At 43.4% G+C, this 26,007-nt stretch overlaps 1 protein-coding gene across 1 annotated transcript; it reads right to left on the bottom strand.

Moving 5' to 3' along the window:
• Positions 1–260: 260 nt before the first annotated feature.
• sall1a (spalt-like transcription factor 1a) lies at positions 261–12,725 on the bottom strand. The gene is made up of 3 exons (XM_068567303.1): positions 11,824–12,725; positions 3,132–6,538; positions 261–2,037 (listed from the first exon to the last, which is right to left on the bottom strand). The coding sequence occupies exons 1-3, from the start codon at positions 11,894–11,896 to the stop codon at positions 1,597–1,599; spliced, it is 3,921 nt and encodes a 1,306-aa protein (XP_068423404.1). The 5' UTR covers positions 11,897–12,725; the 3' UTR covers positions 261–1,596.
• Between the last annotated feature and the right edge of the window lie 13,282 nt (positions 12,726–26,007).

Here is a 26,007-nt window from a genome sequence, read left to right as displayed (position 1 = left end):
AGACGGAAACCTTTTCCTTTCCGCGTAAAACGCCTCGAATCTACTTGGTTCCGATGGATTAGCGATAAATAGGCGACATCAAGGAACGGCAGGCGGAAATGATGAGGTTAAAATTGCAATCACTTTAAATCAAAGCGCAGGGAAGCTCACACCATTCCTGACTGAACCCAAGCCCCCGGTTCTGCTTCTGCTGCGTGTCGGTGAAACGGAACAGAGCAGCACGGCGGCCGTAAGCACACAATATTCAAAGTCCAAAAAGTTATTTTATTTTCCGTTATGCTCTTCTTTCAAATGATTGTCAACGTTTGATGCGTGAACAATAATTGCCAGTATAGTTCCAATGGTATGATAAATAAAGATGGGAATAAAAGCACACACACACACGCACAATGTTTCTTTTGGAAAACTGATGTATTTGATTATTAGAGTAAAGAATTACAGTATCTTAGTTGTTAGTAGGTATTAAAGTGTAGAGAAACTGGACCCATAATGATCTTCCAACTTTCCAAGAAAGTGCATGTAACAGTCCGAAGGTTGTCAAACCTAATATATATTTATATTTATAAAAACACTATCATTTTGTCCCCTGGCCGTGATGGACTTCTCGTGTGAGCTTTATGTACATTTTCTTACGAGGGAGTTTTTATTTCCACGTCTGAACATATTTACAGAAGCTTCAACACATAACTTTGCACTTGATGTCAGTGAGGATGCTGGGACATAGCAGCAACGTGGAAATCCAGCTGAGAAACTGAAGGAGAATCCTGCTCATTTGATTGGCTGTCTCAGTTCCAAAAGCCAGGAAATGGGCCACACCGAATGTTCCCTTCTGTCTTGCTTTCAACAATACCAAAACACGAGCAACATAAAAAGAAATTGAGGGAAAAATATGGAAGTAAATAAAAAGTAGAAAGTACAATACACAGAAACGGTAACAACAAAAGTTAACACTAAAGAAACCCTTGAAATGTAGCAAACTTCAATGTTTTGTCTTCCTTAAATAAAATAAAGGTAAATGTAAATGGGAAAGAAAGGAACTACCACATCATTTAGTCCCTTGCCTGAATTTCATTGTTTTGCTTGGATGAGGGGAGGGGGGCATGAACACACAGATGTTAGACCATCTACAGAAGATCAGTGTACATTATTTACAGCAAGTCTGTTTGCTTATTACAGGGCTAATGCATCACATGAACATCAACAGTTCGGTTATAGCTACTACAGACAGAAAATAACTTAATGCCAAGGTAAGGTTATCTACCCAGATATTCTAAGTTTCAAAAGCACATTTTTTTTAAGCACCCATACATACCCATTCTGGCTTTAAAACAAACAAAAACCTAACTGTTAATGCTTCCACTTGGTTTCAAGCAAGGTTATAATCACTAATAAATAAGCTCCATAAAACTATAACATGTACATTGTACAAAAAAAGCAACTTGTCTTCACACTCGTGTTCGTAAAGATTCAATGGCGAGCAAAGCAGTTCAGTTGATTTTGTCCCTGTCTTGGTCTCTTTCTTCTGTTTGTCTACATATGTGTACAGTATGCCTTCAGGCATCTTCACGTGTCTGTGCGCAACTGAGGACATTCACTCTAACTGGTGACAATTTCTTTATTGTCCTCCATGAAGCGCGTGAACCGGAAGTGGGCCCCATTCTCTGTGTTGGCCATTTTCTCCAACCCGGCAAGAGCGGTGTTGGGCTCCATGCTGTGTAGCTTGTCTAGGCTGCCGGTCAGGCCACCAATGGGAGAGCTTCCCCCATTCATCATGCCACCTGACATGGGTGGGAGGCCTCCATTCTGGATGACAGAGATTTCATTTGTCTTCATTGCCAGGCCGTTGGAGAAAGCTGCAGCGTACTGGTTCCAGAAACTGGTCGGGTCGCCGTTGCTTGTCCTTGACGCCATGTCCTTCTGGAAGATCTCTGGAAACTTGACTGGGTTTGCACCCAGGAAGGCCATTGGCCCATCCACGGAGAGCCGGCGGCCACGTCTGGCAGGAGCACTGTTCCACATGTGTGTGCCCATGTGGACCTACACAGAGAGAGAGAGAGCAGGGGGGGAGAAGGGGGATAAAAGGGAGGAGGGACACAGCAAAGAGAGGGATGAAAATTAGTGATGTTTACAAACTTGGCCACAAGAGCTGCACATGAGATGATGCAATGGAAAAAATAATAATAATGCTCGACTCCAAATTAAAATAGCTTCACACCCCGTGTGCAGCAGACCAGTTAGTTGCTTATGTTGTAAGAGGTAACAGCATGGTGTAAACATCTTTTTTTGGCAAGACTGATACATGCTGTTTAATCTAAACCTTAATTTGCTCATCTCACAAGGGGACCACGTGGCTTGGGGTTAAATTACACTGTCCAGTTTCATTGCTCTGCGGTATTGCATGTGACATTTCACCTCTGCCCATATGCTTAACATGACAAAGATAATACTTTTTTTCCAGCTTCATGATCTTCCAAAAAGGTATGAATGCTTGTGTTTTCAGTTTTTTTGTACAACTTACAACAAAAAAAGTTCAGAGACTTTTCTCTGCATTTCAACTGAGGAACTAAAATGCAGATAGTTATGTTTAAAACCATCGTCAATCAAAAGCCGGCAGTTTAAAAATAAAAAATTAACATGCATCCCAAATTCCTCTCGAGGATTAGAGATTGACGCAGTAAAAAGTAATTATCCAAAGTTTCACATAATTAAGTTCACATAATTTGTCCAAGTTTCTGTAGATCATTGAGCAAGATGCCTTTCTTAATGAATTAGGCCTGTGACAGTGTTCACAGAATCTGTTGTGGAAAACTACTGACTGACCTAGTGCACAATGATTGCCTCTGATAATTAATTCTGTGCACCGAATCATTCTTAGCTGATTACATTCTGGAATGCCAACCCAGTAATCATATTAGTTTCATGAATCAGCCTTTCCATTATAAGGCAACGGTAAAGGTTTTCTCAGAGAGCTGTTTCTTTCATTAATTATACAACATTATCACCTCTTGATGCCTAGTGCACTGACACACTGTATAAAACTAAATAGGAGCTCTGAGACTCATTTTTCATAACATGTTCTCACGCACAAACTTTTGGGAGGTCAACAGTTTTCTGGATGTTTCGACTTTTACCTTGAGGTTTCCTTTGGTGGTGAAGGCCCGGCCACAGATACTGCAGGCAAATGGTTTCTCCCCTGTGTGGGTTCTCTCGTGGATCTGCAGAGCACTGGAGGAGGAGAAACACTTTCCACAGGCGTTGCAGAAGTGTTGCTTGGGCGTCCTGCGTGGCGCAGCAGAGGAAAGCACTGGGGAGGTGGAGGCAGATGATGTGACCATGCCAGAGGGCATTTCCTTGATTTCTTGGTGGAGGCTTTGGAAGAAGCCATTGACCTCTGGTTTGTTAAGAGAGCCTACAGAGAGAAGGGAAGGGGTTGGACTGCAGGACAGGCTGGTGTTTGACGGCTCAAAGAGTTGTGAGGGCAGGTCTCTCATCTGATGGGTTAGCATGTGCTGCTTAAGGTTGCCCTTGGTGGAGAAACCCCTGTTACATGCCGTGCAAATAAATGGTCGTTCTTTGGTATGGCTTCGATAGTGAATGTCCAAGGCACTCTGACAAGCGAAGGTCTTTCCACAGATGTCACAGGAGGTGTTCCTGATGATGCTACGCTCACGGAAGGGGAATAACATGCCTAAGGGATCTTTTGAGGGATTGGCAGATGTCAGGTCCAGTGCTCCAATGTTGGAGGGGTGAGAGTGCAAGAAGCTTGCTGTGCTGTGCTCCAAGGATAAGGCCCTCTGGTGCCTTTCTTCGAGACTAGGGGATTTGCTTGGTTGTGGCTGCATGCTAGTGGGGGATGGCGCCTGCATGGAGGAGGTAGATTCTGACACAGCTGGACTCCCGGCGCTTTGGCTTTCAACATCCCCGCCTAGAGACGAGGAGTCATTGGTGAAGCTATCTCCCTCAACTAAGCCATTTGCCATAGACCTCATTTGGATGACATGTAGCTCCTCGCTTTCATTATTGTGGGCATTCTCTTGTCCATTTCTCTCTTGCTCCTCCTGGCTAACCATTTCAAGGGGGGCTGGTGAGTTACATAGACTGTAATGGGACGCATCAGCTGACCTGGGTGTGTCTGGAACACTGCTGTCTGGGCCCTCCTCCATTTCTTCAAAGTTGTCATCAGAGAAGTTGTCCATGTCATCAATGTCTCTCTCCCCAAATGAGCCAGTGTCAGAGACCATGGACTCTGGATAACTCTCTGGCAGTGGGGTGTTGGAAATGTGTCCACCCATGTGCATGCGGATGTGTTGCTGTAGAACCACAGCATTTGTGAACTTCTTCTGACAAATGGGGCAGGAGTGTTGGACTCTCAAAGGAGGCATGGCCCTATGGACACTGTAGTGAGTCTTAAGATTTCCCTTGGTGGTAAACGCCCTGCCACAGACTTTACACTTAAAGGGCCTTTCCCCAGTGTGAGTTCGATAATGCATTTTTAGAGCACTCTGGCAGCTCAGCACCCGGTGGCATATGACACATTCGTTTGGGTCTGCCATCTTTCTGTCAATGTTCTCCACAAGCTGCTGTAGCTTGGAGGTCTCTGACCCCTGGAGAGGATCCAGGATGCCTCCAAAGGGGAACTTAGCCTTGAATTGATCAGACATAAGCGGCATGAGTGGGTTGGTCATCATGGGCGGGCTGTTAGATGTTGTGTAGTCAGCAGTGCTCTCTGAGGCAGAGCTCACATTTGTCATGAAGCCCGAGGAGTGGCTGCCTTCTTCAGTTTTCCCATTTGAGGTAGGCAGAGTTGCACCTTCACCCTCTTCAAACGCTCCGTCATTACCTTTAGCTAAAGGCTCAGCAGTGCCCAAAACACTCTTTGCAACCGAAGGGCTAGTTATGGCTATTGAATGATCTTCCTTTTTGATAAAATGTGGCAAGCTCGGCATGGTCGGTGGCAGCAGCATGCCGACCGAGGAAGTCAGTGTGGGCAAAACTGGTTTGCTGTCCAGCCAGCTGGTGACAGGTTTCTCAGGGGGCATAGACATGCCATATGGAATGCCGGTGCTTGTTGGTATGTTGTCTAAATGCTCAGGAACAGGGTAAGGGTTCATCTGAATGTGTGGGTATTTTTCTTTATGACGCTGGAAATGCACCTTCAGGTTACCGCGGGTGGAGAAGCGGTTGCCACATATATTACACTTGTATGGTCTCTCGCCAGTGTGAGAGCGCAGGTGAATTTGCAAGGCACTGTCACTCCCAAACACCTTGCCACAAAACCTGCACTTATGCTTGAAGAAAGCCTCATCAGAGCTGCTCTTCTGTTCAAATGAAGTGACATTTGGCGGCTTGCCTTTTCTCTGCTGGGCCAAAGCTGCTAAAGAGTTGAGGTCCTCTACGGTGGTGCCAACACTGGGCAGAGAGCTGGAAAATATGGGGTTTCCAGGTGGGGGTTGAGGTAGAAGGGGATTCACTGCAGAGCTTAACAGGCTACCCATTCCAAATGCTGGCGTGGATGACTTAGTGAGGGAGGAGTTGCTCAGCTGAGAGTGGAGGCTACTCATATGATTCGGCCTCTTGTCAGAGGATTGGGTATTGACTGTTGATGGCCCCAGTGTGCTAATGCTCTGAGATGTCTCACTGCTGCTTGCGTTGGACTGAGGTAGCTGTGCTGCTGCAGCCAGCTGCTTTAGGCTGTTAATACTGGCTGACTGACTAGCCAGGTTCTGCGCTAGGCCTGCGGCTACGGCCAGCTGTTGGGAAAGATGTGAGCTGAGTGTGGTCAGTGGGTTGGCAGCAGGCCCCATTGTGCCTGGAGCAGAAGTCGGGGGCACCTGCAGTTCTGGGGACTGGGAGGCCAGTAGCAATATCTGATGGCGAATCTGCTCAATAAGCTGCAACTGATGGATCTGTTGCTGTTGTAGGGCGAGGAGTTGCTCCATAAGGGCTGGCACTGCCACCCTGGGGCCCCCTGTGTTACGGGCCTCTTGGGAGAATTGGGCCACAGCTACTTTGGTGCTTTGCAGATTCTCAATTATAACATTGCTGTTGATCATAGAGAAGCTTCCCAGTTCAGTCATGTTTCTGAGCTGAGGTAGAGGCGCAGAGATAGCTGAAGTACCAAGTGCAGGGCCGGAGGTGCTCCTTCCTCCCTGGCTGCTGACTGTGTTGATGGGACTCCCGCTCTCTGTATGACTGCCTTCCTCTTCATGACCGCTGCTCATTCCGGAAACGTCCACGTCCATGGATTCTTCTTTGTCGAGAGTGTTAGGCTCAAAAAGGTCACTGCACTCTGTTTGATCAGTGTTATTAGCTGTGTCATTCATCTGGTCATCGGGATTATGGGGAGGAGACCCAGGTGAGAAAGTTTCGGTGGGGGAGACAGGGTTTTCATTCACTATCAGAACTAACTGATTCTTAGTGCAATTTTTCTGGTGCTCCTCAAGATCTGAGAGTTCAAAGAACTCAGCACAACATCTGCTACAGACGTGGGCGTCTGACTCCTTGCAGGGGGGGTCCTCTGAGCAAAGTTCTGTGTCCCCTGAAAAAGAGGAAACAGAGGATTAGTGATTAGAAATGTTTTGCAGCTGAAGAAGCGGCTTTATCTCCTCAAATTCCATTGTTGTTAATCTTAAGTTAATCAGTTTTACACTTATCCCCTTGATGCGTTCACAAAAACAACGATCGAAAGGCAACAATAAGCCAACAGAAATGAGGAAAGGCCTTATTCAATGCAGTGGCCTCTGAAACACGATAAGAGGGATACAAAATCAATGGGAACTACTCAAATATTGCTTAAAAGTGATCTTTGAAGATGTACATCTGGGTTTCATCAGCCCGACCAAAGGTAATCATTTTCTCCAGATAATCCATCAAAATATAGAATAGAGTGAAGTGAGGACATTGGGTCTTAATGAAATTTCATAGAAAGGCATTGATTTCCTATATTCCATGCCCTTCAAAGTCTACTTGTCCACTAGGCTCAAATCAAGCATTTGAAGGACTTATTAGACTTTCAATTTGCTGTCAACTTTGCTCATTTTCAGCCAACTATGGGCATCTTGGACAGGTTATCTATGTCACTAAACTCATTTGTATCCACTCAGGCAGCAGTCACAGTGAGACATGAACAACAGAGCCTGGGGTGTCTAGGCTGTTACGTGCAGACACTAAACACAACAAGTAAAACAAAAGAGGAAAAAATGAGAGCGAAAGTAAAAGGTGACTTATTCAGTATGTACAAAATGAAATAATTTGTTTATATATTTAAAATGTTTGCAATCCAATGAAAAGTAAGAAAAATACATTTCAGACTTTTTGTTTGAATAAACTTCAGCCAATACATTAACAAGCATAAAACAAACACTCATCAGTGAGTTCTTCTGGGAGAAAAGCAACAGAAAAAAAAGATTTGTTTAAATAAATGACTTGGTCAAAACGTAGTAGTAGAGCAATACATCACAATCCATTAATCACAAACTTGCCGAAACTGAACACACCAGTTCACAGATCTTGCAATACAGATGCAGCAACTTCTGTTGTCACTCACATGAAATTTAAAAAAATAACACTGCCTTTCAGATAAGCAGAGAAACGCGTTTTTGAATTTTCCATTTTGATAAACAAGATGAGTCAGGGAGCGAAAAGGCAAAACGTCCCCCTGGCCTCAGAGCTACTGCTGGGCTCCAGACTTTCCTGATTCTTTTCCCTCTTTGTCACACTAAAATCTCGCTGTTTAACATACAAGTTGATTTACAAATTGTATTTCTCTATGAATCCCTTTCATTGTGGGTCTGGCCCCTCAACACTTTCATCAGGGCCAAGAATTCATTTGCAAATGAAACCCAGAGAAGTGCAGCCCTGCCCCACAGAGAGACAGGATGCCTTCCCATTGTTCGCGCAGCATGGGAGCGGCGGGGATCGTCGGCACAGCCTGGCCCTGCTCATCTCAGTCGACTCAAAGCAGATCCTGTTTAATTCAGGGATTATCTCCCTCAATGTTTCTCTGCTCAGAGACATCAGATAACGCAAAGTTGCCATGACAGTAAACCCTGGCCCTCACACTACCAAACCATGCAAACAGGGAAGACTCAACTTTAATGATAACTTTTCATGTGAAATCCTCCCTTCCACTTCACTGTCTACCTACACCCCAGGCGCTAATTTTGAAAAAACGTGTTTGATTTATAGTGTGAGAAATGTGGGGATTAAAAAAAACACCTTTCCCTTTTCTCAAAGCTGACTGTACACAAATTAGGGTGAAGAAAATCAAATTGTATAACACAGAGATGAAAATAGGAGCCATACAAAAAATATTCAAAACAACTTGTTTCTTATGAACTTCTAGAAGATGTAGAGTTTATAAATAAATACAATACGTGGGTTCATGCTCAAATCAAAGCAGAACATGAGAAAAAAACAATACACGCTGCAAACACTATTTAAGAAATAGTGAAGCTATTTAATTAATTCACCATATCACTAATACACATACTTTAAAAGTGCCTAAGTGTTTCTTTGATTAAGATGATTTCCATAATATTTTATGCAGTGCGCATTTAAAAAAAAAAATCAAATAAATTTAAAGATTCTAAATAATTAAAGTTTTAACATGCAAATACAAACACATAACAATAATACAACTATAACTAGAATACATAATTTTGGAAAATGACCAAACAATTAAAGATATAACACATATGCACAACATTATTTGCGCATTTCTATTTCGCCAATTGAGGAACTGGAGCAGAACATTTATCAAAATTGTGCGATGCAGCAGAAGACAGTCTCCTCTTCACTAACTCCATCTTAAATGTTAGAGAAGAAAAAAAAATGCTTCTGGCTGCAAAACATAATAATAATATCCTGTCAACTTAAACGCTTACACATTTGCTTTTTTGACTGTGCCTTACTTTATTTTACTTTACATGACAACAAAATAATTATCAAAACTAAATCAATGCAAGAGTACAAATCCACTGTCCACATAAGACCAGAATAGCAAACAACGCAGATGCTAGCATTAGGCTTAATTCCCCGAATAGCAAGGATTAACTTCCAATTAAAATTAAGATAAAGTCAAGCTGGCATAAAGATGGAGTCTGTAAAACTTCCATAGAATCTCTATCAACAGCACAATGCAAGCAGTGCGCAGGGCTAAAGGGCGTCAGGAGAGACAAAGAGCAGAGGACAGAGACTCAAAGAGACTGACCAAAGTCTGAATATGAGAGACAAGAAAGCGAGGATTAGTCGAAAAAGTTAACGGAGAGCTTTGAGAGGTCCTACATTATTTTTTCGCTGGGGGCCTCTGTGAGCCTCTTGACACTTGTAACTTCAGGAGGTGTTCTGCTCTCATCGTCTCCAGCACTCAGGACTCATCCCACTGAACACTAGATGGGGTTCCACTAAAGCTGCCGTGGTCCAGGACAAGACTCAAATCTAAGAAAGCTCTGCCCCGGTGACATGCTTAAAGCTCAAGGGGAGGGAGGGAAAAAAAAAAAAAAGGCAAAGCAAGTCCTTCAGGCTACAGCGAGACTCACACCACATAAACACTGGCAAAATGACAAGCGACTGCACTCTCTGTTTGCAGGGAACTACAGTGCAGAGTGGGCCGCCCTGCCAATCTCCCCTCTAGGGGGGCCACTCTGATAGGGCGAAAGGGGATGGTCACAACATTGATAAGGCCTCGCGCACACGCACTTTAAATGAAGAGCCGGGGCCTCGCTGGGCCGCCTGCAGCTCCGACCAGCAGGGTCAATGGCGAGGTAGTGAGGAACACACTGGGCCCTGAACTCGCATCACCTCCACACAGAGGGGCACTGGCAAAGGTTAAAACAGCTCAACATCCCACCCTCTGTGGCTCTCAGTCCGACCTCCCAGTAACTCCGGCCCTCAGCATCACTGATGTTCAGCTACAAATACAACGACTTTCTGTTTTCACTTCCGACTACCACAACTCTCCAGAAGGAACACAGCACAGTTGCTCGGGCCACACAGCTAAATAACCCCAGAATCAAAAGACAACATGTTCACATCCTTATGACAAACACAAGACACTTGCAACAATTTTAACATGTGGCAAAGAATCAGACATAATTAGGGATATTTCCAGAGTTATTGACAAGAGTAGTTCTTCACTAAGTTTATTAGATTTAAAGGCGGATGCAGGGGGGAACTATGTTTTGTCTTAATCATCAAGTTCCTAAATATCACGTGAAATAAGCTGCAAATACCTTTTCTACACGACTTTCTCCTGAAAGAAGCAAGTGTTTATTTCAAATGACCTGCACATGGTTTTCAGGCAGGCAGCATTAAACACAAGAGAGTATTTGCATTGCATGTATTTAATTTATAGGCCTTACCCAACAGGTCTGGCCTATACACAAATATTTTATTTTTGCATAGGTTTTATTTATGACATGTCTTATTTTTTTGTGTGCAAATAATTTGTCAAAAATAATAAAAACGTGAATGTGGAGCAGTGCAATTCGATTATACTGCACAGCAGACCTGCGACGAGCTTCAATTTAAATCAAGGTAATTTCTTATAAATAAATACATTTTCTTTTCTCTTTAATGAGTCGTTTGATAGAAAAGTCGGCCAACAAAAATACACGTTGCAACGCAACATCCTGCTACGAAATTCAGCTGTTATCAACCTTTCCTTCACTCTCTAAACGCCGCTGTTTTTGGTGAAGTTTTCCTTTTAGTTTCACGTCTTTTCAACAAAAATCACACAATTTACATTTAAATACTGCTCGACTCTCACCCTGAGCTCCACTTGCATTCAGAGACCTTTCCAGCTCTGAAGCACTCATTAGCCTCCAGACTGATTCCACATCTAACAGCACCGGTAAAAAGACAAACACTTATTTCTCATCGCTATATAAATATATTCTCAGCAGGCCGAAAATAATCTTTAGCTATACGCGTCTCTCAAGGCGATGAAGGAAAACAACAACACCCGAATTTATCAAAAGAAAACTACGAATTATTTTTGGAATAAAAAAACAGAAATGCAATGTGTGTGTGAGAGTGTGTGTGTAAGACTTTACTTCTCTATGCTGCTATTTGAACATTAAAAAACGCATCCTGGGAGCTGCCCAGGATCAGGATGCGGGTTCATCTGCGCTCTTTGGAGCAGCTTGTCCTTCTTTCATCTAACTTTTAGCAATAAAGCAAACAGGCGGTGACTCAACTGACACTGATTTTCATTAAACAAAACAAAAAAAAGGTCCGGAGACATGGTGCTTTTGCAGCGCGGGGCAGAAACACACGCGAATGTAGGACATGTGTGTGTATGTGAGTGTGTGTGTGTGTGTGTGTCCGGGGACCAGGACCAGTCGGTCCCGGCAGGAGAGGCAGGGTGGTCCATAAAGAGGCAGCGAAGCCTCGGAGAGAAGCCCGAGACTCACCCGGCCATCGTTAAACTGACTTTACACTCAGTTTGAAAAACACGATTTAAAGCTGAAGCAGATCAAAAAAAGTTTTGAAACTTTCAGCACACACACACAGCGATAACCTGAAGAGGAATGACTACTTCTCATGACTATATTTAACTCGTTGTTTTATTAGTTGTATTATTTGTGCACGTATAGCACTGATAATAGAGTCTAAATTCCACTCTGAACTGGAATAAAGTGACCGTGAAAAAAGTAGTCGACTTTCATCACTTTGCAAACAAATAAAGAAAAACAATAGTATTAAGTTAAATTCAAAGTATTAACTTGAACCGTCAGACCAAAAAAAAAAAAAAAAAAAAAAAAAAGCCCCAAAAAGTGAGATATTCATGGAGCCTGGATAAAGCAGGGTACGTGGACTCACCATTGTGCTCCGATAAAGGCAGATGAGGGTCGGATTGGAAGTGTTGCGGCTTCGCTTGTTTCCTCCGCGACATGCTGGCTGGCACATCAGCAGGCAAAGAATAAAAAAAATGACTACAAAACCTTCTCAAAAATTACGTAAATCGAGCCCATCCACCGCGCATGTGCCCCGTTATGATTATCAATAATGCTCTGCGATTAATCATACGGGGGGCTTCTTTGAAAGGCGATTGGCACCTCGCCAGCCCCCCTCCTATTCAAATGAAGTCTCTTTAATCAATTAGCTCCTGATTTGCTGGGGACTCTTGTCTCTCTCTCAGCTCCCACCCAATGAGTTGATCCGAATGGGGAAGAAAGGCTGGCTTTTCCAAACTCCCTTTAGATACGGTTTAACCCCTTCTGTTAGCCAAGCCAAAGCTTATCTTGACTACTACAGGGGAATGTCAGCGTCTCGAGTCAATGCCTGCGACAGTATCTTTCAATCTTTCACATTGATCAAGCGGCGATCACAGTGTCCCTGCTCGGCTCCCGTCCTGGAGATGCCGACTTGACTGGACGCTCGCAACTCAAAAAGCTCCGCGATCGCCAAACAACTTTCTTCTCCCAACAACTCCGTAGTCCGTCCTCCGCTCCTGCGTGGTGGAGATCGTTGTAATTCAGCTCTTGTTGTGTTGCACGCCGACATCTACTCTCTGAAGAGTTTCAATCGAGGCTCCCGGTGCGTTAAAGCGCAGTGTGGCGCGAGCATGTTCCGTGCGTAAATGGCACCGGTACGCGTTCCCAAAAGTCCGGCGTGTTCCGACGTCCCAATCAGTGTCATTTGATTATTATTAGTCGAAAGGGGGGTTACTCACTAACACGTTTTCATCACACACTGCATTCCGCGAATAAACAAACTTTGAGGGCCCGTGCTGCACTGGGAAAAAAGTGGAGCCCGGCCCATCGAGGATCTGATTGGTCACCGGGCTATTCAGTCACGCTGCCATTCACCTTCACCTCCTCCCTCCCTCCCTCTTTCTCTCTCTCTCTCTCTCTCTCTCCCACCCTCTCTCTCTCTCTCTCTGATCCAAACGCGTAGTGCGCACCGTGATGATCAGTGGTAAAGAGAGCGGGGACAAGTCTGTTCATCTAAAATAATCTCTTCACTAATTTCTTCCCCGAAACATTTTTTTTTTAGCGAATGGCTGTATCACACTCACGTCATGTGGACCCAATGTAACGCCATCCCTTTACCATTAGGACAAAACAACAACTTGTTTGTCTTTATGTCGTCGCCATCCAGTGGGTTGTTTGTATAGTAAAACCAGAATGAGTTACTGCATGAAGTCCTTAACAGGAGCTGCGTGTTTTGAAGGCCTTTTGTAGCATTTTGATTTCTACAGATTAGTTTTTATTTCTTCTTCTCTTTTTTAAAAGGCAGTGATAATTGCGCAATATCATTCTGCCGGTAAGCCAACATATTTTTTTCCCCCCCAATCAACCCTGTAAATAATCTATGGAACACACACACACACGTTACATATTTGTATTGTTGATATTATTATTATTATTTATATGATCTCCCTGCATAATGCACTAACAGGAGTGCGCCTTCAGTGGGGATGTTTTAAGAGGGCAAGAGGTCCCAAGAGAGCTTCATGTGAGCGCTGAGTCGAGTAGATTTATTACGTGAAAAAGATAAACGAAGCTCTCAGTCGAGCTGATTTTGAGAAATGAAGATAATAATGTTACTATAGGTGATGCCTCGGATGCCATTATTTTTCACTGAATATTTAAAGAGCGGCTGCAGGCTAGATGGATCTGCTCCTCTCTTGTGTCAGCTATCTTTTAGTTTCGACTAGCCTTACTATTTACTTATTCATGAAAAACAAGGGAAAAGCAGGGGGGGGGGGGGGGGGATCAACTACTGATGGCTCTGAGTGATCTGCTCTATCAATGCGATATGCCAAACCTTTGAAGAATATATATTTAAATGTCTCTCATATTTCTGTAGTATTAATAGTTGTCTGAACTGTCTAAAAAAAATCGGACAACGTCATCAAATCGAAATGTAAGCCCCGACTAACAAAAACCACGCAGGAGATGATCATCAACAACTTGTGTGTGTGTGTGTGTGCCGTTAAAAAGAACCCTGCAATTATGTGCACCAAACTTGAAATTGCTGGAAGAGGAAAGAGGGGTCTGCAATATTGTAATGTCCCGAGCGGGGAAATCAATGGCCAGTTAATTGATGTGAGTGTTGGTGTGAGATTGTAAACAGGGTGATTTGCAGCCCAGCCGAGCGGGAGACATTTTAAATGGGATTCACTCAGGACGGTGAGGATACAGTGTTAACAATCATGGGCTGAATGACACAGACGGACACAGTGTGGGGACCCACAATGCATCATTCAATGCCAGCGCTGGGAAAAAGTTTCCAGCTTTGACTTAAAATATATATTTTTTTCATTTAGGTGCAATTGAGTGACTTGCTGGTTGATTATGACATATTATTTATAATAGCCAGCACGAAATGTGTAGTAAATGTGACCATTCTTGTGCTTTGACAGAGGAAAATGAATTCTCAGACAGATCTATATATCTGAGTATAAATTATATTTACGATATTGCAACAAAAAAAGACATACAAATATGTTTTATTTTTTATTTTATTTAATTACCTTGTTTTTTTTAAATTAATCTAATAATAAGAATAAAACCACCACGCACACAATCATACCAGTTGCTATTCGTCACTAAACACAAGAGGAGGAAAATGACAGAAACCTTTGGCCATAAAAAAAAAAAAAAGTGCGCATTTGTCTGTTATGCGCAATCAATGCGGTGCGCAACATATCACAGAGGGTCCGGCCCGCGAGCCCATCACTCACTATTATCACTGACATCCCGTGATTGATCATATGGCTCAGAAACACTGCGCGCTTGGCCGCATAATGCGATAGTTAAGGCGGGGAATCTCCCGAACCGGACTCGTTAGTGATCCTCAGCCGCTGTATTTCTCAGCAGAAAGCCTCTTTCTGTGTGACATGGCATTCAACACGTGGTGGGCTTCTATTCACGGTCCTGCTCCCTCTCGACGCGATGCCCAAAGAATTACAACTAGCTGGATCAGGCCTTCATCTAGGTCAGCTGCACGTGTGTGTGTTTCTCTCTCTCTCTCTCTCTCTATTTCTCTCTCACTCTCTGTTTCTGTGTGTGTGTGTGAGTGTGTGAGAGAGATAATGGGAGACAAAGTAAAAATGCAGAGACAACTTATTGAGCTTTATAAGCATCTTCTTAACTCCAGTATGAAACACAAGTGGATGACTTATTACAATAATATTATACTTGCGTCAATATGATACATCATACTTATTTGACATGCCATCAGTCAAAAATCTTATCTAAAATGTCACACAAAAAAAACACAAATGCACTAATTTAGTCTTGGATATATAAATAAGAAGCTTTTCACGATGATACAAATGGCACAAAAAAGTAAAATGATGCCAGCTGACAGACAGCGGTTATTTATGACATGCAATTCACTAAATGTATGTCATGGCGGGATAAGAGTATATTTTTTGCTACGTGGAGCTTTCTCTCAGCGGTAAACGCTGAAGCCTTTGACCCCCATCGTTTCCAACACAACTATCAAGAAGTACACGGACTTGTTCGTGGCGTGCTGACGTCTTGCAGAGGGATTAGGAGCTTGATTAAAGGGATTGTTGTAAGCTGGCCTCATGCTCAAAGAAATAAAGAAATGGGCCCACATTTTCCTTGCATCAAGTCACACACACTGTCACTGCGGCGTGCAGCTTTACAGTTCAAGGTGTCCAACTGCAACGCTGAAATACTAATTAATCTGACTGTATTTCAAATGTAGGGATTCCTTTTCACAACATGTATTCCACTTTTAGTGTTCATATTTACAAGATAATTAAAGGAACTTATGTTCATGAAGAAATGCATCAATGGCAGCAAAACGTGTATTTTTGCCATGTACTTCAGTCGTCTTACGACTGGCAGCAACGCAGCATTTAGAGTTCGGTTTGGCCCCGAAAGAAACCCTTTTGAAAAATGGCCGGCATTAGAATTCAGTACCTGCAGCAGCAGCGAATCGCCTCCATTAATTAAGAGATCAAACCCTTTCTATTGTCCTCCAGCAGCCCTGCCACCACTTGTCCCACCGATTGTCTCCCCCCCCCTCCCTCATTGTGCCCCCTGACAACTTCCTGCAGCATCACCCGATATCAGCGGGCCGTGTTTGTTTTTACATTATCTCAGCTGCAGTTACAGACACCCCCTTTCAGTCGGGGCTTGTTTTAGGGAAAACAAGCAAACATTCAAGGGTGTCACAGAGGTGCTAGAGGTCACTGGCCCATCAAACACACACACACACACACACACACACACACACACACGCGCACGTACACACACACACACGTGTCTGCACTCTGTATGAGAGTTTGCATGTACCACTGGTAGACTTATCTATGACACACACACACTCACACTCTCTCTCTCTCTCTCTCTCTCTCTCTCTCTCTCGCACACACACACACACACACACACACACACACACACACACACACACACACACACACACACACACAGGTACAAGTGTACAGAGATGTCTGCCAAAGGATCCCTGCTTAAGCGTCTCGTCCTCCTAGTTATTAGTGAGAGGCGAGGCGGCCCGCGGTGTCCTGTACTGAACTGCTGTAACCTGATACCGCAAATGGTGTGCGCTCCATATCCGCATCCTGTTGCATAGCGTGAAAACACCGGCACACTTTTATTTTGGGAAATAAACATTTAATAGAAACGTATAATAGAAATTAAAAAAAATAAATAATGAAGAGGCAAATATAATAAAGATAGAGAACATGCTGTACTCATGGTCATGGTCTTATTTGAGCCTTTTTGCTTGTGTGGAACTCAACAGCAAAAGCATAATGTACATTACAGCACTCGACTCTGTAACTGTAATTGTTTTAAAAATGATATCAGGAGTTTGAAATTGTAAAATATCAAATAAATACAGTCAAAATGTGCGTACACACACACACACACACAATTCTTGAGTACACATATCTACAATTTGATTTCTGGAAGTCATATTAACGAGACTCTCTGTTTCTCATTACTCTGCTTCCCCCCCCCCGAATAGATGCTCACGTTCACGGAGATGTAATCATTACATCCTCCGACTGTTATGATTCAGATTCCCTTGATTGTATCTGATCAAACATGCCCGCATGAGTTGAATTAACAGGAAACATGGTACTGGAAGACCACCGAGACTACTAGTTCAGCTCCTTTCCTATTCTTGGAAAAACATTCTGCTTTTTCACATGACAGTGACAAATGATATTTGGATGAAGAGAGATGCTGAGCACGTTAGATGTTTCTCAGAATGCAGCGGGACTCCGCTGACACACATCACTACGGCTGGAGGTTACCGAGGAAGCAAACGCTCGCGACATCTTGAAGACATTACAGACATCACCCACCGAAAGCTGAGGCTTTATATATTTCTTAAGAACCTAGAAGCGAAAACAAAAAAAGAAATTGCGCCGTGATTTATCCTCACATTAATTCACACGCTTGTAAACACAGAACACACAGAAGGTACACGTGTGACGTCTGCGTTTTCCGGCCGCAAAGCCAGCCGGGCCAGCAGTGTAACCGCACAACAAAGCAGCGTGCAGGTAACCGCCGGGTGAGTAGACACGCCACGAAAAAGACACACACACACACACACACACACACACACACACGTTCTTACAGTAAATACACCCACAAAGTTGAAACACATCAAGTGGTTTATTCGCAGCGACTCTGGGCACAAGATGTTCATCAACTGCCGCCAGACAGCCGTGTTGGTTGGCCAGCAGTTAACTGTGTCTCAGACAGCCCCTTATTACTATTGATAGTTAGCATCAGTGTCCCGCCTGAGAAATGGGACCGCTGTGGGCAAATGCATGCTATTGATCTCCGGCTTGTCCCTGACCTGCCTGGAGCTACAGGGGAAGGAATGGGAGCGGAGGCCGGGTGGAGCCTCCACGGCACCCCCAGACTCTCTGTCTTGCCACCTGGAGGGGCTACCGGTGGTGCTGGCCTTCAGGAAGTCATCCCTCCTTCAGGTTGTTGCTTCGTATTTCAATTGATAGTCGGTATCATTAATGAAATGGCACCAAAGTGATTCAATTACAGGCACACTTTGGACACGGGAGGCCATGTAGTTCAAGTCAGCTTTGACATCAGCAACAGCCGCTTTTAAGTCAAATAACGCTCTAACTTCCCACAAGTGTATACTTCCTCTCCCTCGTCCCCTCTTTCCTCCTTCCCTTCGTCCTAAAATCCCTTCCACTCGGTTGAAGTCGTGTTGATTGATGGCTGGAATAGAGCGATGCCATTTGGCGTGCCATGTTTTCCACGGTGCCATTTTAGTGCCCGGCTGACGGCGGCGTGCAAATCACCAAATGGCTACTTCAGTTTGCCCCTCTGCTTCCTGTATGCCCCGACATAGTCCATGTAAAGAAAACAGCGCTCAATATGAAGCCTTTCTATACTTAACTGCTCTTTAAAACAAGCACAAACACACACTAGACTGCACTGAGGCTTCGGTGGTTAGAAATCAGCAATCTGTTGGAAAGAACAGTGTGAGGTCCTCTCATCTGTTTGCATGTGTGTACTTTAGCTCCCCGTGACCACACAAGAGAGCGCTCTAAATGTATGCTTGCGTGTGTGTGAATGTCGGATGAAGTCTGAGTATGCGTGTCTGTTTTTGTAAAGTGTGTTATTTAGCTACGTGGTGACCGCGTGATAAAACAGGGAGGATAAAAAAAAAAAGAAGAAATTTGGCGCCGCAATGATTTGCCATATCTTTCAACAAAATGAGCAGAAAGGAAATGAGATGATTTAGTTCAAGCTGTGTTGCTGCACACAAGGTCTGCACTGGAGAGGAGAAGAGGGGTGAAACCAGGTGTGGGGGGGGTTGTCATTCTTTATTTGCCCCACTTGTAGAAGTCTAGTCGGATACAAGACGTCAGAGAAGTCAGGTCCCTGATGACTAGCGAAAAGACTTCCTTGGGGGGTAAACTCACTGAAGTTCCAGCACTGCCACCACTTCACCAATTTGCTTTTTTTTTCTTCTTTTTTTTTTTCCATGTGTCTCTCCTGCCTCCTTTTCTCTTGACAACTCACTCCCTCCTCCCTGTTGTCCACTCCTCCTCCTCCGCTTCCTCCTCCTCCCTCGCTGCCTCTCACCTTTCCACCAAATTCAACTCTTTTATTGCCATATTTGCCCGAGCGGTACAAATATGCCGAGATTGTGGGGATGCCCGAGCGGTTATGTATTTTGCATAATATCAATGTAAAACATTTGCGGATAATGGACAGTGTCTCACAATCAAGTGTGGCAAGAAGAGCAGACACAATTAAGCATGCATTTATGCAAAATGCTGAAAAGCCAGACACTTCAGCGCCCACTCCTCTCCGTGTGTGCATATGGTCAACTCAAACATTCGCTCTCTCTCTCTCTTTCTTGGAGCTCCTTTCGGCTGCACGTCAGACAGAACGGCAATCAGACTCTCTCATCGAACTCCACTGCCCTTTCACTTTGCTTCTTACCTCTTGGCTCAGCTCCTCTGTCAAGTTGCTGCTTTTTAAACTCTCATCAAAATGTCTGGCGCGGGGGGGGAGACACAGGACGGATCCCTTTCCCTTTTCATAAGGCCACTGTGATCCACCCACCGTCTCTGATGATATCACAACATTTCATATTTCTCTGTGATCCAAGCGCCAAACAGCTATAGGTTTTATCGCACGTCCCAAACTCTTGCTGCAGGTAGGCTTTACATACTCATCATTCAGGCTGACAGCTGCACACAAACACTTTCATGCATGCATACGAACTCGCAGACAAGCGCGCGCACACACACACATACGCGCACACAGGACTCTTTTCAAAGAAGTTTGCTTTTTTTATTACTTCCTTTCCCATTCAGTGGCCTCCCCACTTTTCCAGAGTGCCCTGGGTGTGCAGTGAAAGAGCCATGCTTATTATGTGCTCTGGGCTCTCCAAACCCAGCTTTGTTTTGTCCAGATAGCTGGTTTTCTCTCTCTCTCTCTCTCTCTCTCTCTCTCTCTCTCTCTCTCTCTCTCTCTCTCTCTCTCTCTCTCTTTAATATTCACAGTAAGAGTCTTGGCTCTCACAAGACGGCTGTTTTCCCAGTTTTCTCCCCCGCTAACAGCCAAGTGTGGCCCCTGTGAGTGTAAACATGCAGAAGGGAGGGACATCTCCTGACAAACATCTCCAGGGATGTGCCACCCTGCCCCGTGTCATTCATTCTCTACCTGGCACTGAAGCTAAACTGTTAACACCGACGTGTGAGCGCCAAAACCCTCAAGGACTGCCAGCGGCTGCACATGCCTGGTCTACCTTAACACACACACACACACACACACATCTGCTCTCCACACAAAAAAGGGATGTAGTATGTAAGCGTATCATTGAACGTTTGCGTTTCTCAACACAGTTGCACATGCACAGTTGTCTGCGGTACTTCCCATATTGGTTGTGGTCACTTTCTATGTAAAGTTTCTTCTGCTGAAGAAAGACATTTCACTTTGAAAGAATTTGGGCACGCACGAATCTCATTTTGAACTTATCATCTTCATGTATGCTCAATCCACTCCTAGGTAGGTTTTGCATTGTCCTCTACCACTGTGCTGAAGGTCCTGGTGGCCTCGTGTGTCAGTATGTTCTGTCAATGTGAGTCGTGAACATGTCACCATGACAAATTCCTCTACATTCATTGCACTTGGCAGTTAAGGTAATCCTCATTTGGGCTGCAATGTCTTCCAGTGGTCCTTTGTTTAACCAGGTGGCTAACACAAGAGCCTCTCACTGAATGTCTTGAACCCACGGGAGAAAATTGTCATTACCATGTAGCCCACTATCTGCCATTGGCAGCACAGCGCTAGCAAACAGCGTAAATTAGGAGTGGAGCCTATACTTAAACAGAAGATCACTCCAAACATTGATAAGGCAGCGCACTGCATAGCAGTCAGACCCCTGGTGATGTTAACAGCACTCTACTATTATCGCAGGTGTGATCGCTCACCAGCCCACAACCACATTTACATCTTAATTACCAGCCTAATCAATGGGGTTGCACTTTGACTTCATTTGTGACATTCATGAAACCTCATTTAAGATGTAAGAATAGGCCATCGTAAGTATTGGTGGGAAGAGAAAAGCAACACTGGATAAAAGGCAACCAAGAAGATAAAATAAGGGGCACACGTAAATTTTTTCGCAGGCATGAACACATCGCTGTGGGGTTGACAAAGTGAGCACCGGGAGATATTTATGATAATTGCACACTCCTCCCAAAATGACAAAGCAAATTGGTGAGACGTGCAGCATATGACAGAAAACGGATGGCTCGCGGGTCTTGAGCCGGGTGATTTAAATGGCAAGTGATTGAACAACAAACTCGCATTAAGACCATATTGATGAGTTCAGTGTTTCATTTGGGATCGATAAGACGATTGGTAGAGGCCGAAGCCAATACATGCAGCAGGGAGAGACTGCAGAGAAGAGAGAGAGAGATGAGTGTATTGAACTGGTTCACCACAGAACACAGAAGGTGTGCAATTTGTTTATCTAACAGCAGGCCTTGGCGAAAACTCTTGAGAACTAGGACGGTCTACAGCTGCTGGCTTTCATCCAGCGGCAGCATACCATCACACTGGTGAGAAGCAAAACCATACCATAATAATGCTATATTTTGTACTTAAAAAACTGTTTATGTCAACTCAAACTAACCCCTAATTACTTTATATAATGTGATGATCCAAACTAGAGGTACTCAACTACACAGTTTTAAGGTTTTAGAGATATTTTTATTGTATTTATATTAAAAGCTAAGCTGCCTGTCTGTTACAGGACTCAGATGTAACCGACCTTGTGTTGTAATTAAGTGTGCGTAAACTAGTTTAAATAATTAGCTTCAAGTAACTGGCAATGACTCAAAAGCTAGATTAAAGTAAGGGATACGTAGTTGATAATAACCTTCTTAAAAGTATTGAATGATTGAACAGTTGAAATAGTAAGCTAACCGTAATGGATAGACAGTTTGCAATAGTTAAATTAACGTTACAGTTCATGGAAAGTGCATTTTCTCTCGAATTAAAGACGCAGTCTTAAAAACGTGGTTAACGTTGTGAACTGAAAAGGCAACAACTACTTTGTTAGCTTTATTAAAAGATCATGATTTGGCTTGAAATAACTATGTTTGTTGCTTAAGTTATCAACGCAACGTTAAACATCACGTCAACCTTGACTTTTCCTCTCACATGGGACTTGAACAGCATTGCCCTGGGGGAAAGCGCGGTGTTTCCTCGACCCGTTCACTCACCCAAATAACCTCCTGTGTGTCCTGCAGACTCTCATGAGACACTTATTTGGGATATGTCGAAAAAACTAAATCCGGAAGAAGAACATCTACCTCCCTTCAAACTTAATTGGCAACGCAGTTTTTGCTAGGAGCCTGTTTCCCTGACACCATGTGTAAGTGCTTGCAGTTATGAATATTGTCACCTGGGCAAAAGAGAAGAAGGAATACGTTGTGATTATTAACCCGGGTCCTGTTCAGTTGAGGCAGGCTGTGCGGCTTCGAGGCCTGGTACTGTAAAAGCTCAAGCAAATCCCAGCTGTGTCATCACTTTCCTCCCACAGTGTGACGGATGATGCCAACAATGAACATTTCATCTTCAGCCGCACCACAAGCTCCTATGCGACAGAGATGAAGCACATCGGGCGAGATGAATTACCGCACAGTGATTTATCATGACAGGCCAATAGGAAAAATACAAATGAACAATTAGCAAATTTAGCCTTAATTAACTGCTCCCAGACAATAGATGAGCGTGTAGAGTGCGTGTGAACATGCTCTGCAATAGTCAAAGCACGAGTCTAATCTTCAGGCACTTTGTAAAATATTACAGCGTTAATTAGGGTTAATTGAATAATTTCCCTCACTGCGTACTGATTATGGATGTCAAACACAGAAGGGTCTATCTTGATTAAGGAGAATGTTCTGACTACAGGATGTATGAGCCAGTGTGCAGCCAAGCTAAAATTCCTATACAGATTCAATTCAAATGAACATGCATCTTTGAAAAAAACCTCCAAATGTCCGAATTAAGGCAATTTTTTTTTTATTGAACCTTACAAACAGGAGGTAAATTCACTTAGTTAATTTACCTGGATTAACTTAGTTTTTGTTAATGCTGTTCTATATTAATGTGAGGTAGTTATTGTGCTCTGAAACATGTCAGTAACTCTGGAATAGCATCTTTCAATTTACAAATCGAGACATACAGACTGTGGAGTTTGCCCGGTTTGAAGAAAAACCAACATCACATGTGTTCTTCATTCAGTACTTGATTTGGGAACACGTTGTTTCCCACAGCATCTCCTCATGAGAGATAATGCAGTTTAGTGAGCAATACAATACCGTGTGAGACCTGGATGACATGCATCCCTCGCCTCAACACTGGCTTAAGAATTAAGACCCACAAGATCTGCTTTAAGACGCACACACAGACAGACACACACACACACACAGATGCAGCAAACACAACAAATTAGAACTCATCTCATAATTCAATGTCACCAAATCCAATTGCAATCAGGAAAATCCAATTTGTCCAGAGCCCTTGAAATAATGAGTTGATTTGAAGTTCTAAAAATATGAACTGTTGGTAAACAAAGCATTTTTCTGTTTTGCCATTGTGTAAATAAGGGTGATTCCAAAAAAAAAACCTCAAGCTGTGGGAGAGTAGTCATGTGTGCCACTAACGCTGGTATAAGAATGGCATCTAAATTATAGGGAGAGAGACGCAAGCTGAGAGAAAATGTCCTGATGCTGCTGTGAAACACAGAAGAGAAGCCAATGAATAAGAGTTTAAGCAGCAAAGGAGAGATAGGCAGATGTTTTTCCTTCAATATATGTATCATTTCATTTGGTTGTATGCCTGTGTGGAATTGTGTGTCCACAACGTGTGTGTGTGTGTGCACTTTGGAGCAATAGGATGATGCCATCATCCAGGGAGTTGGCAGCAAATATCTGGCTAACAAATGATGATGTGAATACATGGGCTCATAAGCCTATAAATCAGACTTCCCCCTACAAATTAATAGAGTTCACAGTTGACGGCTGAGGGGTGAAACCGTAAATTATATTTGGCACATGAGAATGGCATGACAACTGGAGGGCAGACCTGTAACAGACAAATTCCCCTGCCTGTTTGGCGTTTTTGTTTCAGAAAAAATTACAGACTAACCTTTCGTATAAAAGAGAGTTATTGGTTTCACACTCTCTTGATTGGCACCTTGATAATACATTTAATAGATGTAAAAAAAAATATGGCCGGGGGTTGGTAGGGGGGGATATTTGGCTGGATGTTTTCCAGAATTAAAAATACATCTTTGAATAGAACTCTATGAAAAAGAGTTGATGTAATATTTTTGAAATTGTATTCCTTATCAAGTGTTCTTGTGACCGAGCAGTTACTCATCCGTGCATTTGCATCACATTGCAAACAACTGGCAGCGCAGACTTAATGTTTAATGGCGTGAGGATGACAGTGAAGATGAAGGAGGAAAAGTCAGTAAAAAAGAGGGAAAATGAATAAAAAGAGACAGCAGAAAACAAGAGGAAAAAAAAAGAGGGGGAGGACGGGAGGAGGGCTAAGTACCAAGGAGCGTGTCAATGTGGGGGGCTAATGGTGGGGGGTACCAAGGTTGCAAGCAATTTCTCTTTGTTATCAAGTGAAATGACTTTGCAAATATGACAATAAATCACAGTGGAAATCAATCTGAGAGGAGGCGACTGTGAGCCACTGATAATGCATCAATCAATATTTAATGTTTAGACTTTAATTAATCCACAGGCGCCAAGCATTCTTTAAGTGACAAAGGGGGAGGAGAGGGGGGAAACGAGCAGGGAGTGCTTTTGCATAGAATAGCTCTTATATCAAACAGAGACACTGAGCTGAGCGGCCCCATCAGTCGATTTCCCATAGCTTCCCCCGTGTTGCTTTATTGCCATGGTCTTATTTACGGGAGCTGGAAACAGAGTGGAGTGAAAGCAAATGTAAGCGTTTGGTCAAAATATAGAGATGTATAAATACTGTTAATGAGTGCATGAGTTGTTTTATCCTCACAATAACTGATTTTAGATGCATCCAAACTCCTCTGTATTGAAGTCTGATGTCACTCCACGTCTTAGTAACCGGGGGATGCTGGTCTTTATTTCCGTATTTCAATAAATATAGTAATGACTAATCAAATCATCTAAACCACTTAAATAATAGGTTATTTTTCGAAATTGTTAATCGCTGACTTAAGGGGTCTTTGTGCTTTCGAGTCTCTCGGGTAATCTCTCAGGGCATCGGGATGCACCTGTAGCCACGGCCCGATCCGACACCCACTGCTACCATTATCAACGCAGGACTTTCATCCAGGAGACGGCCGTTGGTGTCCTGTGCAAGACTAAAAGTAAACCTTGATATTTGGTCATGCCACTTGCTAGTCACTCGTGACATGAAAAACATCTGTAAGTGTGAGGAAGCCCGAGGGCTATTTAGGCGTAGGAATACACAGGGTAACATATTAAACATCTGTATACAGTTCTCCTTTATACATACATGCTAAACATGCTTAGAATAAAAAATATTAGATGGCACCAGACATTTGACCTGTTAAAAAGCACTCTAGCAAAACCAGCATTGTTGGACGTGATTGCGTAAGAAGCTAAATATTTGTGTCATCCTAAATTAATGTTGAAAACTAAACCACGTGGCAACTCAAAGGTCATAGACTAGATTTATGAAACACATCAAGAGATCATCAAAAGTATTGGTTATCTTTTTTTTTTTACTATTCATACTCGTCCAGAGTGTCAGCTGAATACAGTTTGTCTGATTAATTGCCCTTCCATTCCCATCGCAGGGCCTTCCTTCCCTGTTGCAGAATGACTCCCAAACTTGTAAAAACTCATACTTTTTTTCTGCCTTTGCAATTGTGGGAATGCAACTCTCAAGGCTGTGTGAGAACTCTTAAGACCCACCTTGTTACACCACCTGCCCCGGCCTTCATACCTGTGCACCACTGACACTGCTGGAA

Source organism: Clinocottus analis, unplaced genomic scaffold (assembly GCF_023055335.1).
Source record: "Clinocottus analis isolate CAN_PGR_092001 unplaced genomic scaffold, fCliAna1.0.p SCAF_1, whole genome shotgun sequence".
In the NCBI taxonomy this organism is placed as follows: domain Eukaryota; kingdom Metazoa; phylum Chordata; class Actinopteri; order Perciformes; family Cottidae; genus Clinocottus; species Clinocottus analis.
This window is presented reverse-complemented; position numbering and strand designations above follow the sequence as displayed.